The sequence below is a fragment of the Abramis brama genome (genome assembly GCF_963993115.1).
Source record: "Abramis brama genome assembly, chromosome: 1".
Taxonomy (NCBI): domain Eukaryota; kingdom Metazoa; phylum Chordata; class Actinopteri; order Cypriniformes; family Leuciscidae; genus Abramis; species Abramis brama.
In genome coordinates this window covers 42,447,730-42,471,017 of record NC_139963.1, presented here as the reverse complement: position 1 = coordinate 42,471,017, position 23,288 = coordinate 42,447,730, and the positions used below count along the sequence as shown (strand labels likewise).

At 42.4% G+C, this 23,288-nt stretch overlaps 2 protein-coding genes and 1 long non-coding RNA gene across 4 annotated transcripts in view; 1 reads left to right on the top strand and 2 right to left on the bottom strand.

The window, feature by feature from the left end:
- The window catches only part of LOC311092393 (butyrophilin subfamily 1 member A1-like), a 146,157-nt gene extending 123,128 nt beyond the window's left edge, over window positions 1-23,029 (bottom strand). For both annotated transcript variants that reach the window (XM_084129078.1, XM_084129080.1), the window contains exons 1-3: window positions 22,873-23,029; window positions 22,041-22,114; window positions 21,569-21,919 (exon numbers count right to left, since the gene is read on the bottom strand). In XM_084129078.1, coding sequence (XP_083985204.1) covers window positions 21,569-21,919; window positions 22,041-22,098 — 409 coding nt within the window. In that variant the 5' untranslated portion in view covers window positions 22,099-22,114; window positions 22,873-23,029. The remainder of the gene's footprint in view (window positions 1-21,568; window positions 21,920-22,040; window positions 22,115-22,872) is intronic.
- On the bottom strand, window positions 2,792-7,480 carry LOC311097383 (uncharacterized protein; the record flags this gene model as incomplete). Its single annotated transcript, XM_084137007.1, has 10 exons — window positions 2,792-3,340; window positions 3,495-3,565; window positions 4,061-4,166; window positions 4,329-4,434; window positions 4,537-4,625; window positions 4,735-4,800; window positions 4,897-5,019; window positions 5,115-5,233; window positions 5,437-6,063; window positions 7,381-7,480. The coding sequence occupies 10 exons, from the start codon at window positions 7,478-7,480 to the stop codon at window positions 3,248-3,250; spliced, it is 1,500 nt and encodes a 499-aa protein (XP_083993133.1). The 3' UTR covers window positions 2,792-3,247.
- Window positions 13,140-15,753, top strand: LOC311092558. The gene is made up of 6 exons (XR_014608260.1): window positions 13,140-13,757; window positions 14,254-14,315; window positions 14,561-14,627; window positions 14,942-15,013; window positions 15,273-15,422; window positions 15,620-15,753. It is a non-coding gene; the product is annotated as an uncharacterized lncRNA (long non-coding RNA).
- Window positions 23,030-23,288: the final 259 nt, after the last annotated feature.

The following is a 23,288-nucleotide window of genomic DNA, read 5'->3' as shown; positions in this document are numbered from 1 at the left end:
GCGATTTAAATCGCGATATTGTTATGCGCATCTCGTCAGTAAAAGCCGGTTCCTTGATTAGTAGTAAATCACCATCACCTGCTTTCAGATGGAGCGGCATTTAGGGCTGATGAGATAATTAAGTGATTAATTGTGACCCTGCCTGTGAAAACCCAGCTAAAGTAATTTTTTTGTGATTCAGTGTTTTTTACATAAAATCATCCTACACAATGTAAAGAACATTCTGTGAAAATATAACCTTGATATCTTTAAAATTGACTGAGTAAGGCCATGTCAAAGATTTGCTAAAATTGGGGCTCAGAAAATCATATTTTTGAGAAATTCCAATTTAAAGATAAGTTATTTTTTAAAACTGCAACACATTTGATCCATAGTTATCCTGCATATGTGACTTATAACACATTAAAGCTGAGATTCTCCCCTTTTTAGTGATATATGACACATCAGTGGAAAAATTCTTAAAGTTTTGTAAAACAGATCTATTTATTATGATGTACATGTCCAAAAAGCTAAAAGCATAAAAACATTGAAAACGAATGGGGGTGCCACAAGAGCTTGATCGTAGCAACAATTACCATCTCAATTCAGTGGAATGATTTGTATAACTTTATTAGTAAAATGAAATATCAGTCAAATGTCAATAATATATCAATTAAATAACATACCATTTCTCATTCTCTGAAATTATCATTCTCTTACTGGCCCACGGTGTAACATTGAGTAAATCTGGAGTAAAAAATAAATAAATAAATACAATTTCAAGGGATAGTTTACCCAAAAACTACAATTCTGTCATCATTTACTCACCCTGATGTTGTTCCAAACCTGTATGAGTTTCTTTCTTCTGCTGAACAAAAAATAAGGTATTTTAAAGAATGTTTGTAACCAGACAGTTGACAGCACCCATTGACTTCCATAGGTGCCGCCAACTGTCTGGTTACCAACATTCTTTAAAATACCTTATTTTTTGTTAAACAGAAGCAAGAAACTTATACAGGATTGGAATAACATGAGGGTGAGTATGAGTATGAGTAAATCATTTTTGGGTGAACTATCCCTTTAACAGGTCAGTCTCAAACTTTGTACACATTCTAAAATTGTCTAGATGCAAAATAAAATCCTGAGTGACAGCAACTCTCCCTCCTTGAAAAATAAAGAACACTTTTCCCCATTGAAATACTTGCAGTTGCAAGAGAAACTGATTTTCAGTTTCACATCTGGACTTCCAGCATTCGAAGCAAATTCTTCTTGCTGGTGTTCCCTCTTCATGTTCGCCAGACAAATAGCTTGGGGTTCAATCACCAAAACTGGCTTGTCCTCCTCATCATGTTGGTCACTGCCTGAAAAAGCAAAGATAATTTTTTTTCAGTTCAAAGCAAGATACCTAAAAACATGATTGTGTAACATGCAAGAATGGGAAGTGGGTTACATTTAAAATGGATAACAAAGCATTTTATATGAAAATATCAGAAAATATTTTTTTCAGTTTAGTCAGACTGGATCTGATTAATTGAGGGGAGGGCATAGGAACAAGAAACAGCCTATAGGTGGTAAGCAGACTTCAATTCAGAGTGTAATGAAACAAATAAACATCATGCCATAAACGTAATTAATTTAAACTGACTAAATCCCAATCAACAAATGTAATAAACATTTAAATCCACTATTTTTGCATCACAGATATGTGTTAGCATTACATTGGCTGGACACTGACAGTATACATTTACATATTTAGCATAAAAAAATAATAACAAAAACTTATACCGTCAAATTCCTCGTCAGTTTCGTCAAAGAAGTGTCCTGTTCATCATCACAATCATCCTCCAGAAAATAATCCGCAATAAAACCGGTTAAATCATAATTTTGGGCAATTCCACCGAGATTAATATCAAGCTAAGTTAACTGTTTAAGCAAGCAGCTATTTTCCGTTCCTGCTCATACTTCGGTGTCGCCGGTGTTACACCAGAATCTGTGACCGTCATAATCTGTGACCGTAGTGGGCGCGGTTGTTACTGTGCTGCGTGATCTACGCAAACAGCGTAACTTCTGACTATAAGCCAAAGGTGAGGTATTTATGAAACGTTTGTTTAGAAATGATGGTTATTTACACAATAAATGATCATTTGCTTGCCCAGATTGAGCTCAGTGTGTGTGTTTTTTCCAGAGTAGCCCGACTTCGTGTGTTTCCGTGTTCATTAATGTTTAATGTTTATGTTCTCTTCTCACGCGAGAAGAGAACCGCCCTGACGTCCGTGCACGTTTAGGAAAAGTTTTTTCTCAGAGGATATTAATCATAATAATCATAATTGGATATTATTTTATAAGAGATATTTTTGATTTGCGGAACCAGTAGTCAATGAAAGACATGTATGGCGGTGTGGGCGGGTACTACAATGTGTACAATGTGATAAGGCTATTTTAAAGGTCACCAAATTGTGTTACCCTCCTCTATTTCACACTATTACCCTCTAAATTCACTCTGATGATGTGTGAACTCCTCAGCTTCTTACAGTAGAAATCATTTTGGGCTGGCATGAACAGAAACAGACATACAGTATAGGGTCACCAAATCTGATAAGGCTATTTTAAAGGTCACCGAATTCTGTTACCCTCCTCTATTTCACTCATAATGAAGGTGAAATCCTCCAAATTCACTCTGATGATGTGTGAACTCCTCAGCTTCTTACAGTAGAAATCATTTTGGGCTGGCATGAACAGAAACAGACATACAGTATAGGGTCACCAAATCTGATAAGGCTATTTTAAAGGTCACCGAATTCTGTTACCCTCCTCTATTTCACTCATAATGAAGGTGAAATCCTCCAAATTCACTCTGATGATGTGTGAACTCCTCAGCTTCTTACAGTAGAAATCATTTTGGGCTGGCATGAACAGAAACAGACAGACAGTATAGGGTCACCAAATCTGATAAGGCTATTTTAAAGGTCACCGAATTCTGTTACCCTCCTCTATTTCACTCATAATGAAGGTGAAATCCTCCAAATTCACTCTGATGATGTGTGAACTCCTCAGCTTCTTACAGTAGAAATCATTTTGGGCTGGCATGAACAGAAACAGACATACAGTATAGGGTCACCAAATCTGATAAGGCTATTTTAATGGTCACCGAATTCTGTTAACCTCCTAAAACATTAAAAACATTGATTTCAAACATTAACTATTAACAAATTTGACGAACTAAGCAAAAAAAAAAAGAAAAAAAAAAGAAAAGAAAAGCAAATATATTTTAAATGCATGCTGCACAGCAATAGGATTTCTTGGGGTCGGGCTCCCCAACACATTTCATGTGGAACCAACGGGCACAGACATCACACTGGATCTGTATCAACAAAGATAATAATTATCATTTTCAGGGTGAATATGAGTTACATATACCCGTGATGCATATATTTCCTACTCTAGCAAAGACAGGCCATGCCCAGAATGATCAGAGCCCTATGTTGGATTTCTTTATTTAAAAAATAGCTTCTTACCCAAGGTGTTGTCTTGCCCTTCTCCTCCACATTATTCTCCCCACAATGGCGGCACAAATCAGTAAGGTCATCTGGTAACCATTGAAAAGAAATTTAACTTGCTATTTGTTTAAATAACACATTGTATGTAAGGGATAATCCACTCGCTCATTAAACTATTTTATTGCACCACAGAGGAGAGGAGAGGCTCAGAGGAGTTTAATGAACAGCTAACCTTGGATTTTCCTCCTTATACCATGGTCATTTGCCACCACAAGTTACAGTAAAAGCTGTCATTGATGTGTTCAGCTCTAAATTTGACTGGTGTTATGGTTGTTTTATTTTGTTTTAGTTTAGTGCCTGTCTTTTGATCCAGTTTTCCCATTGTGTCTGATTAGTTATCCCATTCACCTGTTGTCTCAGTTATAATCTCCTGTTTATTTATACTACTTGTTCTGAATTTTCACATTTTTTTGTATTGAGAGTTCTTGAATTAAAGACCTATAAGTGATATTTTGTGCACTTCTATTGTGCAGCCGCTCAGAAGATTAATTATTAATCAAAAGTACATAATTAAACAAACATACCACTCTCATCCAGCAGGGTCATGGCGATCTTTTTCCTAAAGTTGTTCACTGCTGACGCCTTGTTTGCAAATGTCAGAGGCTCCCCTGCCAGAATTTTCTCTGCATACTAATATGACACATGCTTATAACTGATTTGTTAGTGCATAGTAAATAAATACATAAGTACTATATAAACCAGCATACTATTGTTTTAAAATACTTTACTGCTATAATGATGTAGACACCAGTATAATAAAGTGGACACAGTATGATAAAAAAAAAACCTTACTTTCAGAACAAATACCCCACATGACGTTCCATCCAATTGTGCACTGTGTGGAGCTGTGCTGGCTGTCCACTTTGAAACATTGCAGCCTCGTTTTCTGACAAAGGCCCTGAAAAGGCAAGACAAAGGTAAAATTATGGCAACATATTTACACATATTTTAGTTATATAATTAAAAGGGAACAACTTGCATATATGGACACAACAATTACCTTGTGGACTCCAAACACTGTTTTATTTTGAATGCATCATTCCCCAGGGGATCCAGCACAAGGCTCCTTTTTTCAGCCGGAAAGATTGCCTGTAGATTATTATATTACAATATATTATTATATAGTATCAATATAACAGCTATTGGTAATATTTTGGCTCTCAACAAATGTCAGCAATGCACAGAGCAAGGTACTTACAGCCAACATCCAGTGACCCGGCTCATGGACAGCTCCCAAAATCACTTTATATTTTATTGGATCACACTAAAACAGATAATAATTATTTACAAAATCAGTTAATAAATTCTATTAAATTACAATCCACTTAAGGCCCTACAAAAAAGATTTTCCTGTACATACTTTCAGTCGTGAGTTTTTTCTCTCCCATATTCTGGTCATTTCAAAGGAGTCAATTTGAAGAGCCTTTTCATCTCTTATTTGGTTGTTTTTTTTGACTGCCTGGGCTATGTATGCATTTATTACCTGTGAGACAGATAAATGAGTAAAAGTATGTAGCATTACCTTGGATAAATTATATACAATCCAAGTAGACAAGCCAGTCATTCAATTAAGCTTACCTCGCTTTCAAGCTCTCCATTTGGGGCTGTCCTCAAAATGTCCCAGTAAAATATTTTGTAGGGCCCCATTCGCGACAGCAGAACATGTGCGTTTTTGCCTCCCCAGGCATCCCTTATGCCTATGTATGAGGTAAAAATAGTAATTGAAATAACTATAATGTATTGCACAACAGCATTAGTTATTTTTAATATATGAAATACATCTTTGAATGTAAACAAAAATATATATCAAACATTAAATTAAGTACAATGTTAACTAAAACAACAGTTTATTATTAAATAAAAATGTAGGAAATGTAGTTTGTTTATCAAATTTACGTACATTTTTTATGATTCAGAACATCAGAACATGATTGTTCAGCTGGTAGAGGAGACAAGACTGCAGCTGAAGTAGGGGAGAAAACAGGTGGAGGAGGAGAGGAGAGAACAGGTGGAGGAGGAGAAGAGAGAACAGGTGGTGGAGGAGAGGAGAGAACAGGTGGAGGAGGAGAAGAGAAAACAGGTGGAGGAGGAGAGGAGTCAGCAGATGAAGGAGAGAAGTGAGCAGCTGGAAGAGGAGAAGATGGAACAGATGGCGGAGGAGAAGAGAGAAAAGCTGGAAGAGGAGAGGAGTCAGCAGATGAAGGAGAGAAGTGAGCAGCTGGAAGAGGAGAAGATGGAACAGATGGCTGAGGAGAAGAGAGAAAAGCTGGAAGAGGAGAGGAGTCAGCAGATGAAGGAGAGGAGTGAGCAGCTGGAGGAGGGGAGGAGTGAGCAGCTGGAGGAGGGGAGGAGTGAGCAGCTGGAGGAGGAGAGGCGTGAACAGCTGGAGGAGGGGAGGAGTGAGCAGCTGGAGGAGGGGAGGAGTGAGCAGCTGGAGGAGGAGAGGCGTGAACAGCTGGAGGAGGGGAGGAGTGAGCAGCTGGAGGAGGGGAGGAGTGAGCAGCTGGAGGAGGGGAGGAGTGAGCAGCTGGAGGAGGAGAGGAGTGAACAGCTGGAGGAGGGGAGGAGTGAGCAGCTGGAGGAGGGGAGGAGTGAGCAGCTGGAGGAGGGGAGGAGTGAGCAGCTGGAGGAGGAGAGGAGTGAACAGCTGGAGGAGGAGAGGAGTGAGCAGCTGGAGGAGGGGAGGAGTGAGCAGCTGGAGGAGGGGAGGAGTGAGCAGCTGGAGGAGGGGAGGAGTGAGCAGCTGGAGGAGGAGAGGCGTGAACAGCTGGAGGAGGGGAGGAGTGAGCAGCTGGAGGAGGGGAGGAGTGAGCAGCTGGAGGAGGGGAGGAGTGAGCAGCTGGAGGAGGAGAGGAGTGAACAGCTGGAGGAGGGGAGGAGTGAGCAGCTGGAGGAGGGGAGGAGTGAGCAGCTGGAGGAGGGGAGGAGTGAGCAGCTGGAGGAGGGGAGGAGTGAGCAGCTGGAGGAGGAGAGGAGTGAACAGCTGGAGGAGGAGAGGAGTGAGCAGCTGGAGGAGGGGAGGAGTGAGCAGCTGGAGGAGGGGAGGAGTGAGCAGCTGGAGGAGGAGAGGCGTGAGCAGCTGGAGGAGGGGAGGAGTGAGCAGCTGGAGGAGGAGAGGCGTGAGCAGCTGGAGGAGGGGAGGAGTGAGCAGCTGGAGGAGGGGAGGAGTGAGCAGCTGGAGGAGGGGAGGAGTGAGCAGCTGGAGGAGGAGAGGCGTGAACAGCTGGAGGAGGGGAGGAGTGAGCAGCTGGAGGAGGGGAGGAGTGAGCAGCTGGAGGAGGGGAGGAGTGAGCAGCTGGAGGAGGGGAGGAGTGAGCAGCTGGAGGAGGAGAGGAGTGAACAGCTGGAGGAGGAGAGGAGTGAGCAGCTGGAGGAGGGGAGGAGTGAGCAGCTGGAGGAGGGGAGGAGTGAGCAGCTGGAGGAGGAGAGGCGTGAGCAGCTGGAGGAGGGGAGGAGTGAGCAGCTGGAGGAGGGGAGGAGTGAGCAGCTGGAGGAGGGGAGGAGTGAGCAGCTGGAGGAGGAGAGGAGTGAGCAGCTGGAGGAGGGGAGGAGTGAGCAGCTGGAGGAGGAGAGGAGTGAGCAGCTGGAGGAGGGGAGGAGTGAGCAGCTGGAGGAGGGGAGGAGTGAGCAGCTGGAGGAGGGGAGGAGTGAGCAGCTGGAGGAGGGGAGGAGTGAGCAGCTGGAGGAGGGGAGGAGTGAGCAGCTGGAGGAGGGGAGGAGTGAGCAGCTGGTTGTTGCTTCCTCAAATTGTGTGGTATTCTTGGGGTCTCCTCATGATGGTGTTTGAGATGGTCAATGTTGACCTTGTGTGTGGTGCGACCCTCCGAATCCACAAGATCAATACATTTCCCTTCTATTTTGGTCACCATAAAGGGACCAAAATATTCTGGATCGAGTTTTCCTCCTTTCCGCTGTTCACTGCGGACATTCTTCCTCCACACCATGGCTCCCACCGAAAGGCTTTGGCTGTTGTCCTTTTGTGATAGCCTTCTCCTCGTTCTATAGTGTGTTTTTTCAACATTTTCTTGAACAATGTCCATAATTTTTTTATGCCGTTCAATGTCGATGGCCACCACTTCGTCATTGTTGTCATTTTCGAAGGAAGCATCAACCTGTGAACAAATTTGATTAATAAATCATTTATCTATACTACATAATTATGTAATACAATCATGTAATCCAGAATATTTACACAAAATCACCTGATATTGTTCTGGGACCTCGGATGGGTAGCGTGCTTCTCTCCCAAACATCAAATAAAATGGGGAGAACTGTGTTGTCAGCTGTTTCTTTGTCCGTAGCCCAAACATAGCTGCATCCAAATATTGGTCCCAGGTATTGGGCTTATCCTCGACCAGCTTGGCAAGAACTCTAAAAAAATAAATAAATAAAATATAAAGAGAAGCCTTACACAAATATAGATATATGATAAAAAAGAGGATATGATTGTACAATGGCCACATCTTTTTTTAAATATTAAACGATTTATGAAGTGTCTATTCCATGTGCTATGATAAAATAGATAAATACTACATTAAAATACATTCAATCATATCAGTCAGGTTGACAAATATGTTTTCATTATCATTAATAATTATATTTAAAAAAGAAGGTATTTTGGAGAACACAGATTTCTTTGTAAACTGATTAGACTTAAATTAGACCATTTTAAACTTTATAAAACTGTAATGAATTTAATGCATTTTATCTACTGAAAGTCAATCAATTGAATTTAGGAAAGGAAGGGAAGGAATGGATTGGTTTTGAACGGAAGACCGCCTTCTTAACACCGTCAGGCCACTATGAGTACCGGATTATGCAGAACGGGCTGGCTAACTCACCTACTGTGTTTCAGGCTTTCATGGATGAGGTGTTCCGAGACATGCTCCAGAAATTCGTTATTCATTACAATGATGAAATTCTCATCTATTTTTGGAATCTGGCTGAACACTGCAGGTCCTCAACTACTCAGGGAACACCATCTTTACCTGAAATTTGAAAAGTGCGAATTCCATTGTCCCTTCATCCAATTCCTCGGTTACATTATTGATGAATCTGCTGTTCAGATGATTCAGGGGAAAGTCATTGCCATTAAGGACAGCGCTTGGTCTGAGGCTGTTCCACATGCGCTGTTTCCAGAACTCTGAGATACCTTCCAGAAGACAAGCTGCAACCATTACCCATTCCCAATAGACCCATGTCTCACCTTAGCATTGTTTTCGTCACACACTTACCTCCTTCCGACATCAACACCTGCAGTTGACCGAGGAGAGTGAGAGGGTGTAGGACACCTTCATAGGGCAGTACAGAGACATAAGGGCAATGCAAGTAGAGGCCACTTTCCATCCAGGGGGGAAGGTCTGGCTCTCTACCAGGGACATCCGTCCCCGGCTGCCTTCCAGCAAGCTCAGTCCCGATTGATTGGACCATTCACCATTCAGTGGCAAATCAATGACATCACATATTGTTTAAACCTACCTCCTCAATATAAGATTGCTCCTACCTTCCTTAAACCTTACCTACCACTGCTTAAACCTCACCATGCATCTCTTCTCCCTTCCTCCACAGGCCCTAGTGCTGGCGAAGAGGGTGATTAGAGTACTCACTGGTAAAGACTGGGAAAGATATGGCCGTGAGGAACGATCCTGGGTACCACGGGATGATATACTTGATCCTACTCTTTTCACAGAATTCCACGCTGCCCATTCAGAATGCCCAGCACCTCGGGGCAGAGGCCGTCCTCACCGCTGTGCCCAGTGATCTGGACCTGCCCGTGGAGGTGTTCTGGTGTTCTGTCATGGATTCCACCAACACGCCTTCAGCACCAGCTTCAACTCCACCTATCTACTCACAATCGCCCGAACTCTAACCAGTCGCCATTTGATTACTTACCCTACATACACTCACTAGCCACACTAACTCGTTGTCCAGTCTCATCTCCACATGATAACGCCCTTGCCTGACTCTTATGGCGCTTTTCCATTACCAGTTCCAGCTCGCCTCGCCTCGCCTCGACTCAGCTCGGCTCGGCTCGCTTTTCGCTCAGTTTTCCATTGCAGATAGTACCTCCACAATAGTACCTGGTCGTCATAGCGACGCCGCAGGAAACTGCCGTGACTTAATCTTTTATGCGAGACGCGCGAGACAGACCCGCTACCCACACACACAGGACAATGGAGGAAATCGAGTGTATGCTGTGTTTTTGTTTTTGTTTTTGCTGTTTTTTATTCAGGATACTGCGTCTGGCGCGTGCAATGATGACACAGTGAATAGTGACGATTCTCTCTGACCAATCAGCAGTCTGCCGTGTTTTCACGTCACATTTTAGTATCGCCTCAGCCCGCTTAGAACCTCGCCGGAGGTGGTACGAAAAAAAGTACCTGGAAGCAGGTACAGGTACAACTTTTACACAGTGGAAAACCAAACAAAGCCGAGTCGAGTCGAGCCGAGCCGAACCGAGGCGAGCTGGTACTGTGTAGTGGAAAAGCGCCATTACTACTTACCTGCATGCTCACCTTTTTCCTGCTACACATACCCTTGGACCGAAGTTCCCCATCTCATCGGTGTGCTTTTTCATCACCTGCAAATGAGATAAAAGTTAAGAGTTAAGTGTTACTGTCTGCAACCTATCTCTAAATTACTAATTTACTTGACTGTCTGCTGTTCATTTGATTTCACCTTCATTATGAGTGAAATAGAGGAGGGTAACAGAATTCGGTGACCTTTAAAATAGCCTTATCAGATTTGGTGACCCTATACTGTATGTCTGTTTCTGTTCATGCCAGCCCAAAATGATTTCTACTGTAAGAAGCTGAGGAGTTCACACATCATCAGAGTGAATTTGGAGGATTTCACCTTCATTATGAGTGAAATAGAGGAGGGTAACAGAATTCGGTGACCTTTAAAATAGCCTTATCAGATTTGGTGACCCTATACTGTATGTCTGTTTCTGTTCATGTCAGCCCAAAATGATTTCTACTGTAAGAAGCTGAGGAGTTCACACATCATCAGAGTGAATTTGGAGGATTTCACCTTCATTATGAGTGAAATAGAGGAGGGTAACAGAATTCGGTGACCTTTAAAATAGCCTTATCAGATTTGGTGACCCTATACTGTATGTCTGTTTCTGTTCATGTCAGCCCAAAATGATTTCTACTGTAAGAAGCTGAGGAGTTCACACATCATCAGAGTGAATTTGGAGGATTTCACCTTCATTATGAGTGAAATAGAGGAGGGTAACAGAATTCGGTGACCTTTAAAATAGCCTTATCAGATTTGGTGACCCTATACTGTATGTCTGTTTCTGTTCATGTCAGCCCAAAATGATTTCTACTGTAAGAAGCTGAGGAGTTCACACATCATCAGAGTGAATTTGGAGGATTTCACCTTCATTATGAGTGAAATAGAGGAGGGTAACAGAATTCGGTGACCTTTAAAATAGCCTTATCAGATTTGGTGACCCTATACTGTATGTCTGTTTCTGTTCATGTCAGCCCAAAATGATTTCTACTGTAAGAAGCTGAGGAGTTCACACATCATCAGAGTGAATTTGGAGGATTTCACCTTCATTATGAGTGAAATAGAGGAGGGTAACAGAATTCGGTGACCTTTAAAATAGCCTTATCAGATTTGGTGACCCTATACTGTATGTCTGTTTCTGTTCATGTCAGCCCAAAATGATTTCTACTGTAAGAAGCTGAGGAGTTCACACATCATCAGAGTGAATTTGGAGGATTTCACCTTCATTATGAGTGAAATAGAGGAGGGTAACAGAATTCGGTGACCTTTAAAATAGCCTTATCAGATTTGGTGACCCTATACTGTATGTCTGTTTCTGTTCATGTCAGCCCAAAATGATTTCTACTGTAAGAAGCTGAGGAGTTCACACATCATCAGAGTGAATTTGGAGGATTTCACCTTCATTATGAGTGAAATAGAGGAGGGTAACAGAATTCGGTGACCTTTAAAATAGCCTTATCAGATTTGGTGACCCTATACTGTATGTCTGTTTCTGTTCATGTCAGCCCAAAATGATTTCTACTGTAAGAAGCTGAGGAGTTCACACATCATCAGAGTGAATTTGGAGGATTTCACCTTCATTATGAGTGAAATAGAGGAGGGTAACAGAATTCGGTGACCATTAAAATAGCCTTATCAGATTTGGTGACCCTATACTGTATGTCTGTTTCTGTTCATGCCAGCCCAAAATGATTTCTACTGTAAGAAGCTGAGGAGTTCACACATCATCAGAGTGAATTTGGAGGATTTCACCTTCATTATGAGTGAAATAGAGGAGGGTAACAGAATTCGGTGACCTTTAAAATAGCCTTATCAGATTTGGTGACCATATACTGTATGTCTGTTTCTGTTCATGTCAGCCCAAAATGATTTCTACTGTAAGAAGCTGAGGAGTTCACACATCATCAGAGTGAATTTGGAGGATTTCACCTTCATTATGAGTGAAATAGAGGAGGGTAACAGAATTCGGTAACCTTTAAAATAGCCTTATCAGATTTGGTGACCATATACTGTATGTCTGTTTCTGTTCATGCCAGCCCAAAATGATTTCTACTGTAAGAAGCTGAGGAGTTCACACATCATCAGAGTGAATTTGGAGGATTTCACCTTCATTATGAGTGAAATAGAGGAGGGTAACAGAATTCGGTGACCTTTAAAATAGCCTTATCAGATTTGGTGACCCTATACTGTATGTCTGTTTCTGTTCATGTCAGCCCAAAATGATTTCTACTGTAAGAAGCTGAGGAGTTCACACATCATCAGAGTGAATTTGGAGGATTTCACCTTCATTATGAGTGAAATAGAGGAGGGTAACAGAATTCGGTAACCTTTAAAATAGCCTTATCAGATTTGGTGACCCTATACTGTATGTCTGTTTCTGTTCATGTCAGCCCAAAATGATTTCTACTGTAAGAAGCTGAGGAGTTCACACATCATCAGAGTGAATTTAGAGGGTAATAGTGTGAAATAGAGGAGGGTAACACAATTTGGTGACCTTTAAAATAGCCTTATCACATTGTACACATTGTAGTACCCGCCCACACCGCCATACATGTCTTTCATTGACTACTGGTTCCGCAAATTAAACATATATCTTATAAAATAATATCCAATTATGATTATTATGATTAATATCCTCTGAGAAAAAACTTTTCCTAAACGTGCACGGACGTCAGGGCGGTTCTCTTCTCGCGTGAGAAGAGAACATAAACATTAAACATTAATGAACACGGAAACACACGAAGTCGGGCTACTCTGGAAAAAACACACACACTGAGCTCAATCTGGGCAAGCAAATAATCATTTATTGTGTAAATAACCATCATTTCTAAACAAACGTTTCATAAATACCTCACCTTTGGCTTATAGTCAGAAGTTACGCTGTTTGCGTAGATCACGCAGCACAGTAACAACCGCGCCCACTACGGTCACAGATTATGACGGTCACAGATTCTGGTGTAACACCTGTGAAGCCATGGCCATGTCAGATGTCAAAACAACGCATTAACGTTACCATCATCCAGCAAATAACACGTAGCAGGCCAAAAATGTCCTTAAAATAAGTTTAATATTATTGGCAGAATACTAAGCTACAAAACAAATAAGCAGTTCTTAAAATATTGGCAATGACAAGAAAAAATCACCACAGACATCTAAACGCGGCTGACATCTCTCTCTTTTTTTGCATTGTGTTGACCTGATTACCGGCGCTCGCGGATTGATATTAAAGTCTGTTTTTACTCTTTCTAATAGAAAATACACAGAAAAGAAGTTCCTGAACCGATTGATATACGAATCAGCAGTGTTGTTCCGCGAAATAAACCCAGAGACGACTGAAATCAATGTTTAGGAAGCCCCCCACACAGCAAAGGAGTCCGTGGCGGACCCGCCCTCAAGCCGCCAGATCCGCCTGACTGTCAGATTCGTTTTCGCTGCGCTAACAGGATCAGCCCCGCCTCCAGGATCGGCCCCGCCTGCGGTTTTAATCGGCGGACCCAGAACGGATCACATACGGATCCGCACTTCGGACGCGCCTTAATATGTGCCCCGCCTCCTGACGCACTGTCACCTCGCGGACTCGCTACAGACGCTGGGCGGACCCGCTGACCAAACGCGCCTAATTTCAACTGTCGCCATCGTCACTGAATCATTCTCCGCACTGTGGAAAAGCTACAACCGGCAGGTCGACAAGCACGGAGCACGGTAAGAATGGTTAAAATATGCTTTATTTGTACAGTTACAGCTGTAAAACATTGCCGTTCATACCGTTCAACATACCGATGATTTTATTTCTGAAATGATTGTGGCAAACCAAGTTAGCAAATTGTCATTAGCGTAGATTTGAGTAAAAATGTATTTGATAATTAATAACTTTGAGAAAAAAGCTATTTGGATGGTATATTCTTTCTCTCTGGGAGGTTAGGTGATTTAATTAACGTTAGCTGTCCGGATTTTTATTACACCCTGAGCGCGTATTTTCTCCCCTCCAGTAACGTTAAAATGTCAGGCAATATTATCATGTTTGGCCTAACCTTACCTAACTTACTTTTTTCACTGAATTTCTGGTATAACATGTCCATTTTTGTTTACATTTTGACAGTTCCACCTCCCCATGTAATGTTGTTTCAAAAAAATAATTAATATTATATGATACTGTGTGTGTGTGTGTGTGTGTGTGTGTGTGTGTGTTCTGTTGCAGCTTACGTTCAAGTGCCACCAGTCTTATTTTGGAGTTTCATCTTTTCCTGACATCAGAGTAAAGTAAGATTTAATACTGTTCCAACTTGATTTAGCCAGATATTTAGTCAAATACTGACACTGGTCCACACTACAGCATTTAATACTGTACTGGTTTGGTTAGTTTGAGTCCATTTTTGTTTACATCATGACAAATATATTCTCCACCACCTCCCCATGTAATGTTGTTTCAGATAATTATTTCATATCATATTAACATACTGTGTGTGTGTGTGTGTGTGTGTGTGTGTGTGTGTGTTCTGTTGCAGCTTACAGTTCGTTCAAGTGCCACCAGTCTTATTTTGGAGTTTCATCTTTTCCTGACATCAGAGTAAAGTAAGATTTAATACTGTTCTAACTTGATTTAGCCAGATATGTTGTAAAATTCTGACACTGGTCCACACTACAGCATTTAAATTGTCAAGGCAATTTGCAAATGATCAACTTGAAGATGCAGCACTGGCCCAATGGGGCAGGTGAAAGTTCCTGCAACTGGCCCAAGTATCTTTCACGCTGGCCCCGGGCCATCAGGCAGTCCTTATGTCGAGCCCTGCTGTATAATTATTTTTGAAAACACTAAAAATTTTGGTTATTTTCCACAACTCACTAGTTGAAATGTGTATTTTGTGTTTCTGTTACGTTTCTTTTAGATAAAATGAATAGAAAAACTGTACCTGTCTCCAGCTCCACCTTAAGACAGCAAGTTCTTCAGCCACTTCACTGTAAGTTGACAGTTCATTGTTGATTCAATTGAGTTCAATAAGGCCACATTTATACTGCAGGTCTTGATGCCTAATTCCGATTTGTTGACCATATCTGAATTTCTTTTATTTTTTGGACCAGCTTCTTTAATTTAAAAGTGACCCATATGCATTTACACCATGCACTTGGTGAAATAACCCAAGGTAGACGTACTGACCTGTTCTTGAAACAGGAAGTTAAATTTATCTGGTGATGTTTGTTACTTCCTTCTCGTTTAAGGATGTTTGGTGCCACAAAATTGGTACAGTGATGGAGTTACCTATTGGCCAAACTACAAAAATGATGAGAGAGTGAACGGGGCAGTGAAAAATTCTGAGGAACCTGGACCTGACTGGAAAAAATATGATGCCAGAGTTATTAAATCATGTGGTATGCTATTTTCCACATATGCTAATCTAAATGGCTTTTGTAAACAAATATCAAAGTATTTTGCCAATATGTTATATGGGAAGAAAATCCTTTTAATTACATTCTGATATTGTTCTGTTGTCTATAGTTCTGTTCTTTTTTACTCTATTAATTTGAAGGTCTACTGAAGTTTAACATGTAGACTATTTATTTTTTAGATGACTACTTTGTGGCACGACAACTCTTGAAGAAAGCTCTAAATTGCAACACATCAGATCTACAGTCTGAAGAGGAAGAGGAGGAGATTCGGCCAAAAAGAAGGCCAAAGCTGAAGTTAGTATACGTATATTATCCTTTATATTTTACATAAACTTTTTGGCCTCTATATTTTCTCACCTATTTTTTACAGTCTATGGCACGGACACTCCAATGTTTGGGTAAGATGAATCATGGTGATCTTAGATGATCACGGACGTATTGCCTGTGATAATTAATGCGATATTGCTCAGCTTGTCAGTGAACTACGGCTCTGTGTTAAATGCCGCTTCATCTGAAGCCAAGAGATGGCGATTTAATCAAGGAACCGGCTTTACTGACGAGATGCGCATAACAATGTCCTCCGATATATCGCCCAGCCCTAGTCCATCATATACAACCTCCTGTACAGTTAGGGTGAATTGCCCTAATGTGGGACATTTGTAACGTGAGGGTTCGGTATGTGGTGGTAGATCACTCTTTATGATAATAAACAGCAGAATGGAGACAGAAGACTTTCTCAAGCGGCACTTTTACTGAACACCGTCACAACAACAACACTTCCTTAAACAGCCGTTCACGGGACGTCACTAACCAATCAGAAGCAAGGACTTAGGCTGAGATAAACGTGAGTGAATCAGAGAGGCAGATTCAGCAGAATATCCTTACTGCATTAAATATGTAAACACATAAATGTGTAAATAATTAACTGACTAAACATTGTAAATATACTTCTAGTATATTAACTCAAATATAAATCATATTAAATTCTAAGCATTACAACTTTCCAATATGAAATATGAACTCCACTTCTAAACCTTACATTTCCTCCCCCTCCCACAAAAGAAACGTCCCCGTTTCCCATCAAATAAACAAGTAACAGTAACCACAGCAATAAACCAACTGTATCAGTTCAGAACATAGTCCTTAAGGAATCTTGGAGGTCTAACTGAACGTTTCCCAGGGCGTAGCAAAGAACCAGAAGCCTGAGGAGTGGAGGGGACAGTGTCAAACTGGCCTACTGGGCCAAAGGAGGGGGCTGAGCAAGACTGAGTCAGGGGAGAGTGGGATTGGGGCTGTGGTCGGGGTTGTGGATGGCCAGTGGGAGGGACTAATGAGGGAGTATTGCCCTGGCCAGATAAGGTGTAGCTCCTCGTGGCTGCAAACTTTAAAGGCTTAAAGGGCAAAGCACCAGTCCTGATAATGCAGTCAAATGAGGGAGTTGAGACTGCAAAAAGTCACATGTAGGTGTCTCATGTCCACAATCTGGCACAGGAGCATGGTAGGGTCTGAGACGGTTGTAGTGGACAATCTGGGACTTATCAGACTGATCCAGGAGATAGTGAATCTTGTATGTCACTCCAGGAGAATCCACATCAGATCCTAGGCACTCTAATATTTCAAAGGGGCCTTTCCAGTGAGGAGCAAGTTTTTGTTTTGCTGTAGTGGGGTCATTTAACCAGACAAGGTCTCCCGGAACATAGGGAGTGTGCTTAACACTCTTGTCATACTGTCGTTTCTGCTGATTGTGGGCATAATCTCTGTTCCATGCAGCAGAATTGAAAGCGGACTGAAGTTTCTGTGTCAATTGTGCAACATAGTCAGCAGGAGAACCCGTAATAGACAAAGATGGTGTGTTGTTAGGTAACAGCATGTTGACAGGAATCCTGGCTTCATGACCATGTGTGAGGAAGAATGGTGTGAATCCTGTTGTAGAGTGTGGGTTGGTATTGTAAGCCAAAGCAACTTGGTTGAGGCAGTCATCCCATTCCCCAGACTGCTGAAGAAGTGTCTTGGCTAACTGATCAATAAGTGTCCTGTTGAACCTCTCAATCATGCCGTCACACTGAGGATGATATGGGCTGGTTCGTGTTTTCTGCACGCACAGCAGGTCACACAGATGTTTCACCAGGTCAGATTCAAACTGACGTCCCTGATCAGTGTGAAGCATTTCCGGGATACCATGCTCACAGATGAAGTTTTCAAACAGACATTTCGCCACTGTTATGGCGCGCTGGTCTGGAATGGCATAAAGGTTGACATACTTGGAGAAATAATCTTGGACAACAAGCACATACCTGTTGCCACGACTCGTGATGGGGAGCTCAAGTATGTCAGCTGCAACCTTTTGGAATGGCTCAGTAGCAACAATTGTTTTCATTGGAGCTCTCTGATGAGGTGTGGGACTCCGTCTGGCGTCACATGGAGTACATTGCTTGCACCACATCTTGATGTCACGTGACATAAAGGGCCAGTAGCACAGCTGTTGAGCACGTTTCAGGACCTTATCAGCAGATGAATGACCAGTTACAGGATTTCCATGCAGCATCTGCAGAACAGTGTCTTTCAAAGCATGAGGGACAATCATTTGATGGAGCACTGATGTTGTGGATGGGTTGAAAACTTTACGGCAGAGTACACCATTATGAAAAGTAAGTCTGTGGAACTCTTGCCAAAGTGCCTTCTCAACAAGTGTGCGTTTTTTCATGCGCCAGTATGGTGGTTTCTGTCCCTTAACTGTCCAGCTAATAACCTCTGACAGTACGGAGTCTCGCTGTTGTTCCTTTTTAAAATCCTCTTCAGGGAGCTGAAGCACAAATGTGGAGGAGACAGACTGTTGAACACACTGTGAGGAGGCCGGAGGAGGTTGTGGTCCAGTCAGGTTACAGCAAACTGGCTTTGTATCAGTACTGCAGAGGCTGTGATGTACAAAACTGACCGGACTAGACAGACTAACAGGACTCAGACTAGAATGTCTCCTTTCAGAGTGCGGACTACCAAAAGCACTGGAGGAGGTTCTCTGCTCAGTTGGTCTGATGTCAGCAGGGCGACGTGACATTGCATCTGCATTGAGGTGACTGTGGCCATCCTTGTGAATTACAGTCCATTCAAAAGGATCAAGTTCAAGGGCCCAGCGTGCACGGCGACCAGTTCTGTCATTGTCAATGGGTATTTTTCTGAGACCCAGGAGAGGTTTGTGGTCAGTTACAATAACAAAGGGCTGTTTGTAAAGGTAGTGGCGAAAATGTCGCACGGCCCAGACAATGGCCCAGAGTTCTCTGTCATATGTTGACCATTTTCTTTCTGCTTTTGTGAGAACATGACTAGCATAAGCAACCACTTTTTCTTGATCACCTTGTCTCTGAGCAAGCACAGCACCAATTGCAGAGCCTGAAGCATCTGTGTAAAGGGAGAATGGCACAGTAAAGTCAGGGAATGCAACCACTGGAGGGTTTGTGAGTGCATGTTTCAGGTAAGTGAATGCATCCTGACATTGAGAAGTCCATTGGAAAGGTGCATTCTTCTCTGTGAGAGCATGTAGAGGGACACTGTGATGTGCAAAGCTTCGGATGAATTTGCGGTAATATGAACAAAGTCCCAGAAATGCTCTTACTTCTGTAGCTGACCGTGGAGTAGGCCAGACTTGGACACTTTTCACATTCCGCGGGTCTGGCTGAATGCCGTCTTTGGATACAACATGGCCCAGAAACTGTACTTGATCCCTGGCAAAACAGCATTTTGAGGGATTCAGCTTCAGGCCACTTGACTGGAATCTGGAGAGAATTTCTTCCAGGTGCTGGAGATGTTCACTGAAAGAGCGGCTGTAGATGAGGACATCATCCAAATACACTAGGCATGTTTTCCATGGGAGGCCACGAAGTACCATTTCCATCAAGCGCTGGCATGTGGCTGGAGCGTTGGTGAGACCCATTGGCATAACTTTAAAGTGATAAAGGCCACTACCTGTTGCGAATGCTGTTTTTTCACGGTCTTCCTCCTGCAGCTCGACTTGCCAATAGCCATGTTGTAGGTCCATTGTGGAGAACCAGGCAGAGCCCGACAAAGCATCCAGTGCGTCGTCGACTCTCGGAAGAGGGTGGGAGTCTTTGATTGTCACTGTATTAAGTTTTCTATAGTCCAGGCAGAAACGCCATGTGCCATTTTTCTTGCGCACCAAAACAACTGGCGCAGCCCAGGGACTGTAGCTTTCTTCAATGACATCTGCCTTTAACAGGTTGTCAACTTGAGTCTGTATTTCAGCTCTCTGTTCTGGTGTCACTCTGTAGGCTCTCTGTTTAATTGGTGTGGCCTCACCAGTGCGGATTTGATGCTTGATGATGCTCGTGCGACCTCTGTCCTCTGAGTGTTTACTGAAAACTGCTGAGTATTTCTGAAGCAGTGATTTCAGAGACTGAACTTGGGAAGGTGACAGGTCGCTGTCATTTATCTGGACCGATGGAGCTATATCATGCACAGGGGAGGTTGCACACCCTGTCCCTTCCCCTGATATGACGTCAACAGATGAAACCGAATGAAACTCACCCAGGTGTTGACCTGAATGCAGCTCAACGTCATCTCTTGAGGGATTTAAGATTCGAACCACAGTTGTACCATTCTGAACCTCACTGAGAGAATGTGCCACAATGATGTCACACGATGGGTTGGGCATGAGAACACCATAATAGTCAGTTGGCATGGGAGAAGCAGGTGTAGCTGCTGACACACAGGCTGTGATGAGAGTTTCACTCATAGCTGGAATCTTAGTGGGCGCTAGCACAGATACATTACAGCAGGCGGCCACTTCATGTCCTTTGGGCAGGAGAGGAATTTTCATGTCCCAAAGTTGCAGCATTTTGTTGTTTATGTCAAGGAGGGCATGGTGTTTCCGCAGAAAATCAAACCCAAGAATGACTGGCTGGCAAGCACCTCTGAGAATTTCAAAGTCCTGTTGCCATACCTGATGTCCAAGTCTGATACCAATCGTTAACTTGCCTAAAATGTCCAGGCACTGTCCATCGACTGAGCGAGCTGGCAGAGAGGAGGGTGTCATGGGGCGTTTTTTCAATGCTGGGTGAGAGTTACGAAAATCTTCGCTCACAATAGAAACAGTAGAACCAGAGTCAATTAAAGTGCACACTTCAATGCCCTCAACAATAGCCAAGATTGTAGAAGAGACAGAATCATCAGAGTGTGAGTCATTCTTGTCAGGCATTAACTTGGGGGAATCCTTCTGGGGCAGTGAGACAGTAGCTGATGTTTGCCCCTCAACAGCAGCTAATGGAAGTTTCCCTGACGGTTGGAGTCAGAGTGCGAATATCGTTCAGGAGACTTGAAGCGAACACTACCTCTAGCATGTGGACTGGCATCCCTGTTTCCCTGTGGAGCAGGACTAGGGCTGCGTCTGTATCTGTTCGTATCATCCTTGTCATGGCGACCATACCTGGAGTACTGATAGGACTGGCGTGAGGGAGAGCGATGCCGGTCACGTCTGTCATTGTCATGCCATTGACGGTCTCTCTGAGTAACAGGGGAAGGAGGACAACGGTCATAGCAGGACCCTGGATCACGACCATGATACTGCTCAGGTGAGTAATTGTCTCTGCGGTGTTGTCTGTTATAATAGGGTTGTGGAGAGACACTGCGTGCACTGTATCGAGCATCGTCGGAGGAAAACCTTTCAGTTTGGGAGTCCAGACGCTGAGCCAGGTAGCTGTGTTTCTCTCGATCGCCATAATGTAAAAAAAATTCCTTACACAGCTACGTCGCCGCCACGTCACCGCGCACTTTGAGCGCAGCTCCAACACGTGGCCGTGACGTCTAACGTCTCATATCTTACGTCTGACGCCTGGTTACCTGACGACTGGCGAGCGTATACACGTTAGTTCACCTCTCAGTTTGCTTCGCGATCGCCCAAAAAGTGCACAAATCACACCTCATAAGGACATGCGTTTTGACATGCGTTTTGATGCAAAAACCGCGCGTTTCTGAAGCGCGTTTTCAGTGACCACAAAGCGCACGTTAAGAACGCGCGCTTTTATGGCAAATCGCGCGGAAGAACATTCTGTTGTTATTCTGGCTTTTTTTAGTTAGTTTGTTCAGTGAAAAGAACATGCTAGTTCTCACTTCCTCACCTTCAACTCTGACATCAATAGTGGCGTCATCATACCAGGATTCGTACCGAATTAAACACTTATAATGTCCTTCATCAGAGACTCGGACTGTTGAGAGTTTGAGTGATGCGTTTCCTCTCTGTAGTTCTTGATGGATCAGTTTTGTTCTTCCTCTGTAGGACTGAATCTGACCTGTGTTTCTGTCTTCATGATCCTCATAGAGATGCACTGGTGAGTCTTTCAGATCAAGTCTAAACCACTCCACTCTCATGTCCACAACACTGATGCTGGGTTTGACTGAACAGGGCAGAGTCACTTCTTCACCAGCTACAGCAAATACAGGATCTGCAGGTCCCACTACTTCATACTGCTCTGTTACAAGAGAAAGAGCAGATCTGAGCTACACATCCTAGGGTTTTACTCTAATGTTGTTCCAGACAAACATTACTGTGCAATAAATGTAAAGTATTATTCACAATGATGAATAAATTACCTGATCTTGAATCTGTAATTCCACTAACAAGCAGGAGAGTCAAACAAATGAACTTCATCTCTGAGACACAGATGCTAAAAATAAAATATGAAAAAGAGAAAACATTACAGAAAACTGTCAGCATTTTTGCCTGAGAATAAAACTTACACTTAACTTTCTGTCCAAAAGTAAGATAAACATTTACAATCACTTTCTGTTCAAAGAAATCCGGTTAAACCGGGTCAAGACAAAGCAGGATACAAATATACAACATGTATCTACATGTAGCACTTATAAACACATATTGTAACAATGAGGTAAGGACGAAGCGGAGAGAGAATCCACATGCAAGCACTACTTTAATAAAGCAAACAGGAAATCCAGGGCAAACAACGAAACTCAGGACAGGAACATGGTACAGTTAACAGCAACAAGCAACAGCTACAACAACTGACAAACAACAACTGAAGCACAGAGGTTTAAATACACAGGCAAACAAGCTAAACAAGATAACAAGGGGCGTGGTTAATCAGAAACATCTGGGAGACTAATAAACAAAAAACTACAAAGAACTACAAAACATGGCACAGAACAGGAAATAACTAAAGTCCACACAAGACAAGGAGAACACAAGACAGGAATCATGACACATATAAACACATGTTGAAGGTTGTTGAATCAGGATTTCTTTTTCAAAAATGCAAATATATCTATAAATGTGATTCAAAAACCTTTCATTTATTTACAAGATTAAGTATTATATGCATTAAACTTGTTGAACGCTAACATGGTCCTCAAGCCACACTCGTTCAAGACTTCAGGTAAATGTGTTTCTGATTCTTCCATGACTTACCTTCAACTCAACATTCACTGTGTTCTCAAGAGAGTCTTAATAAATTGTGTCCATATGAAAGTTAGTACGATCGTAAGGAGATCCTTCCTGGGCTGGTTTAATTTCACTTTCTCTTGTAACTGAACACCGGAACAGACACAGTCCCTCCCATCATTCAGGCTGATAACCCTGCTGTAGTTTCTTCTGTCACACACTGACACTCCTCACTTTAATCTGCTTTAAAATATATGACAGACATGTTAATTAAAAGAAAATGCAAACACAAATGTGGATGATGACACACTGCATCCACAAATATAGAGGGAACTGTGACCCCACTACTGACAATACCAGAAATAAATGTCAAAAGACAGTTTATCACATATAATATTTATTCTTCAAAATAAAATAAAAACATCAAAACCATCATTATATAA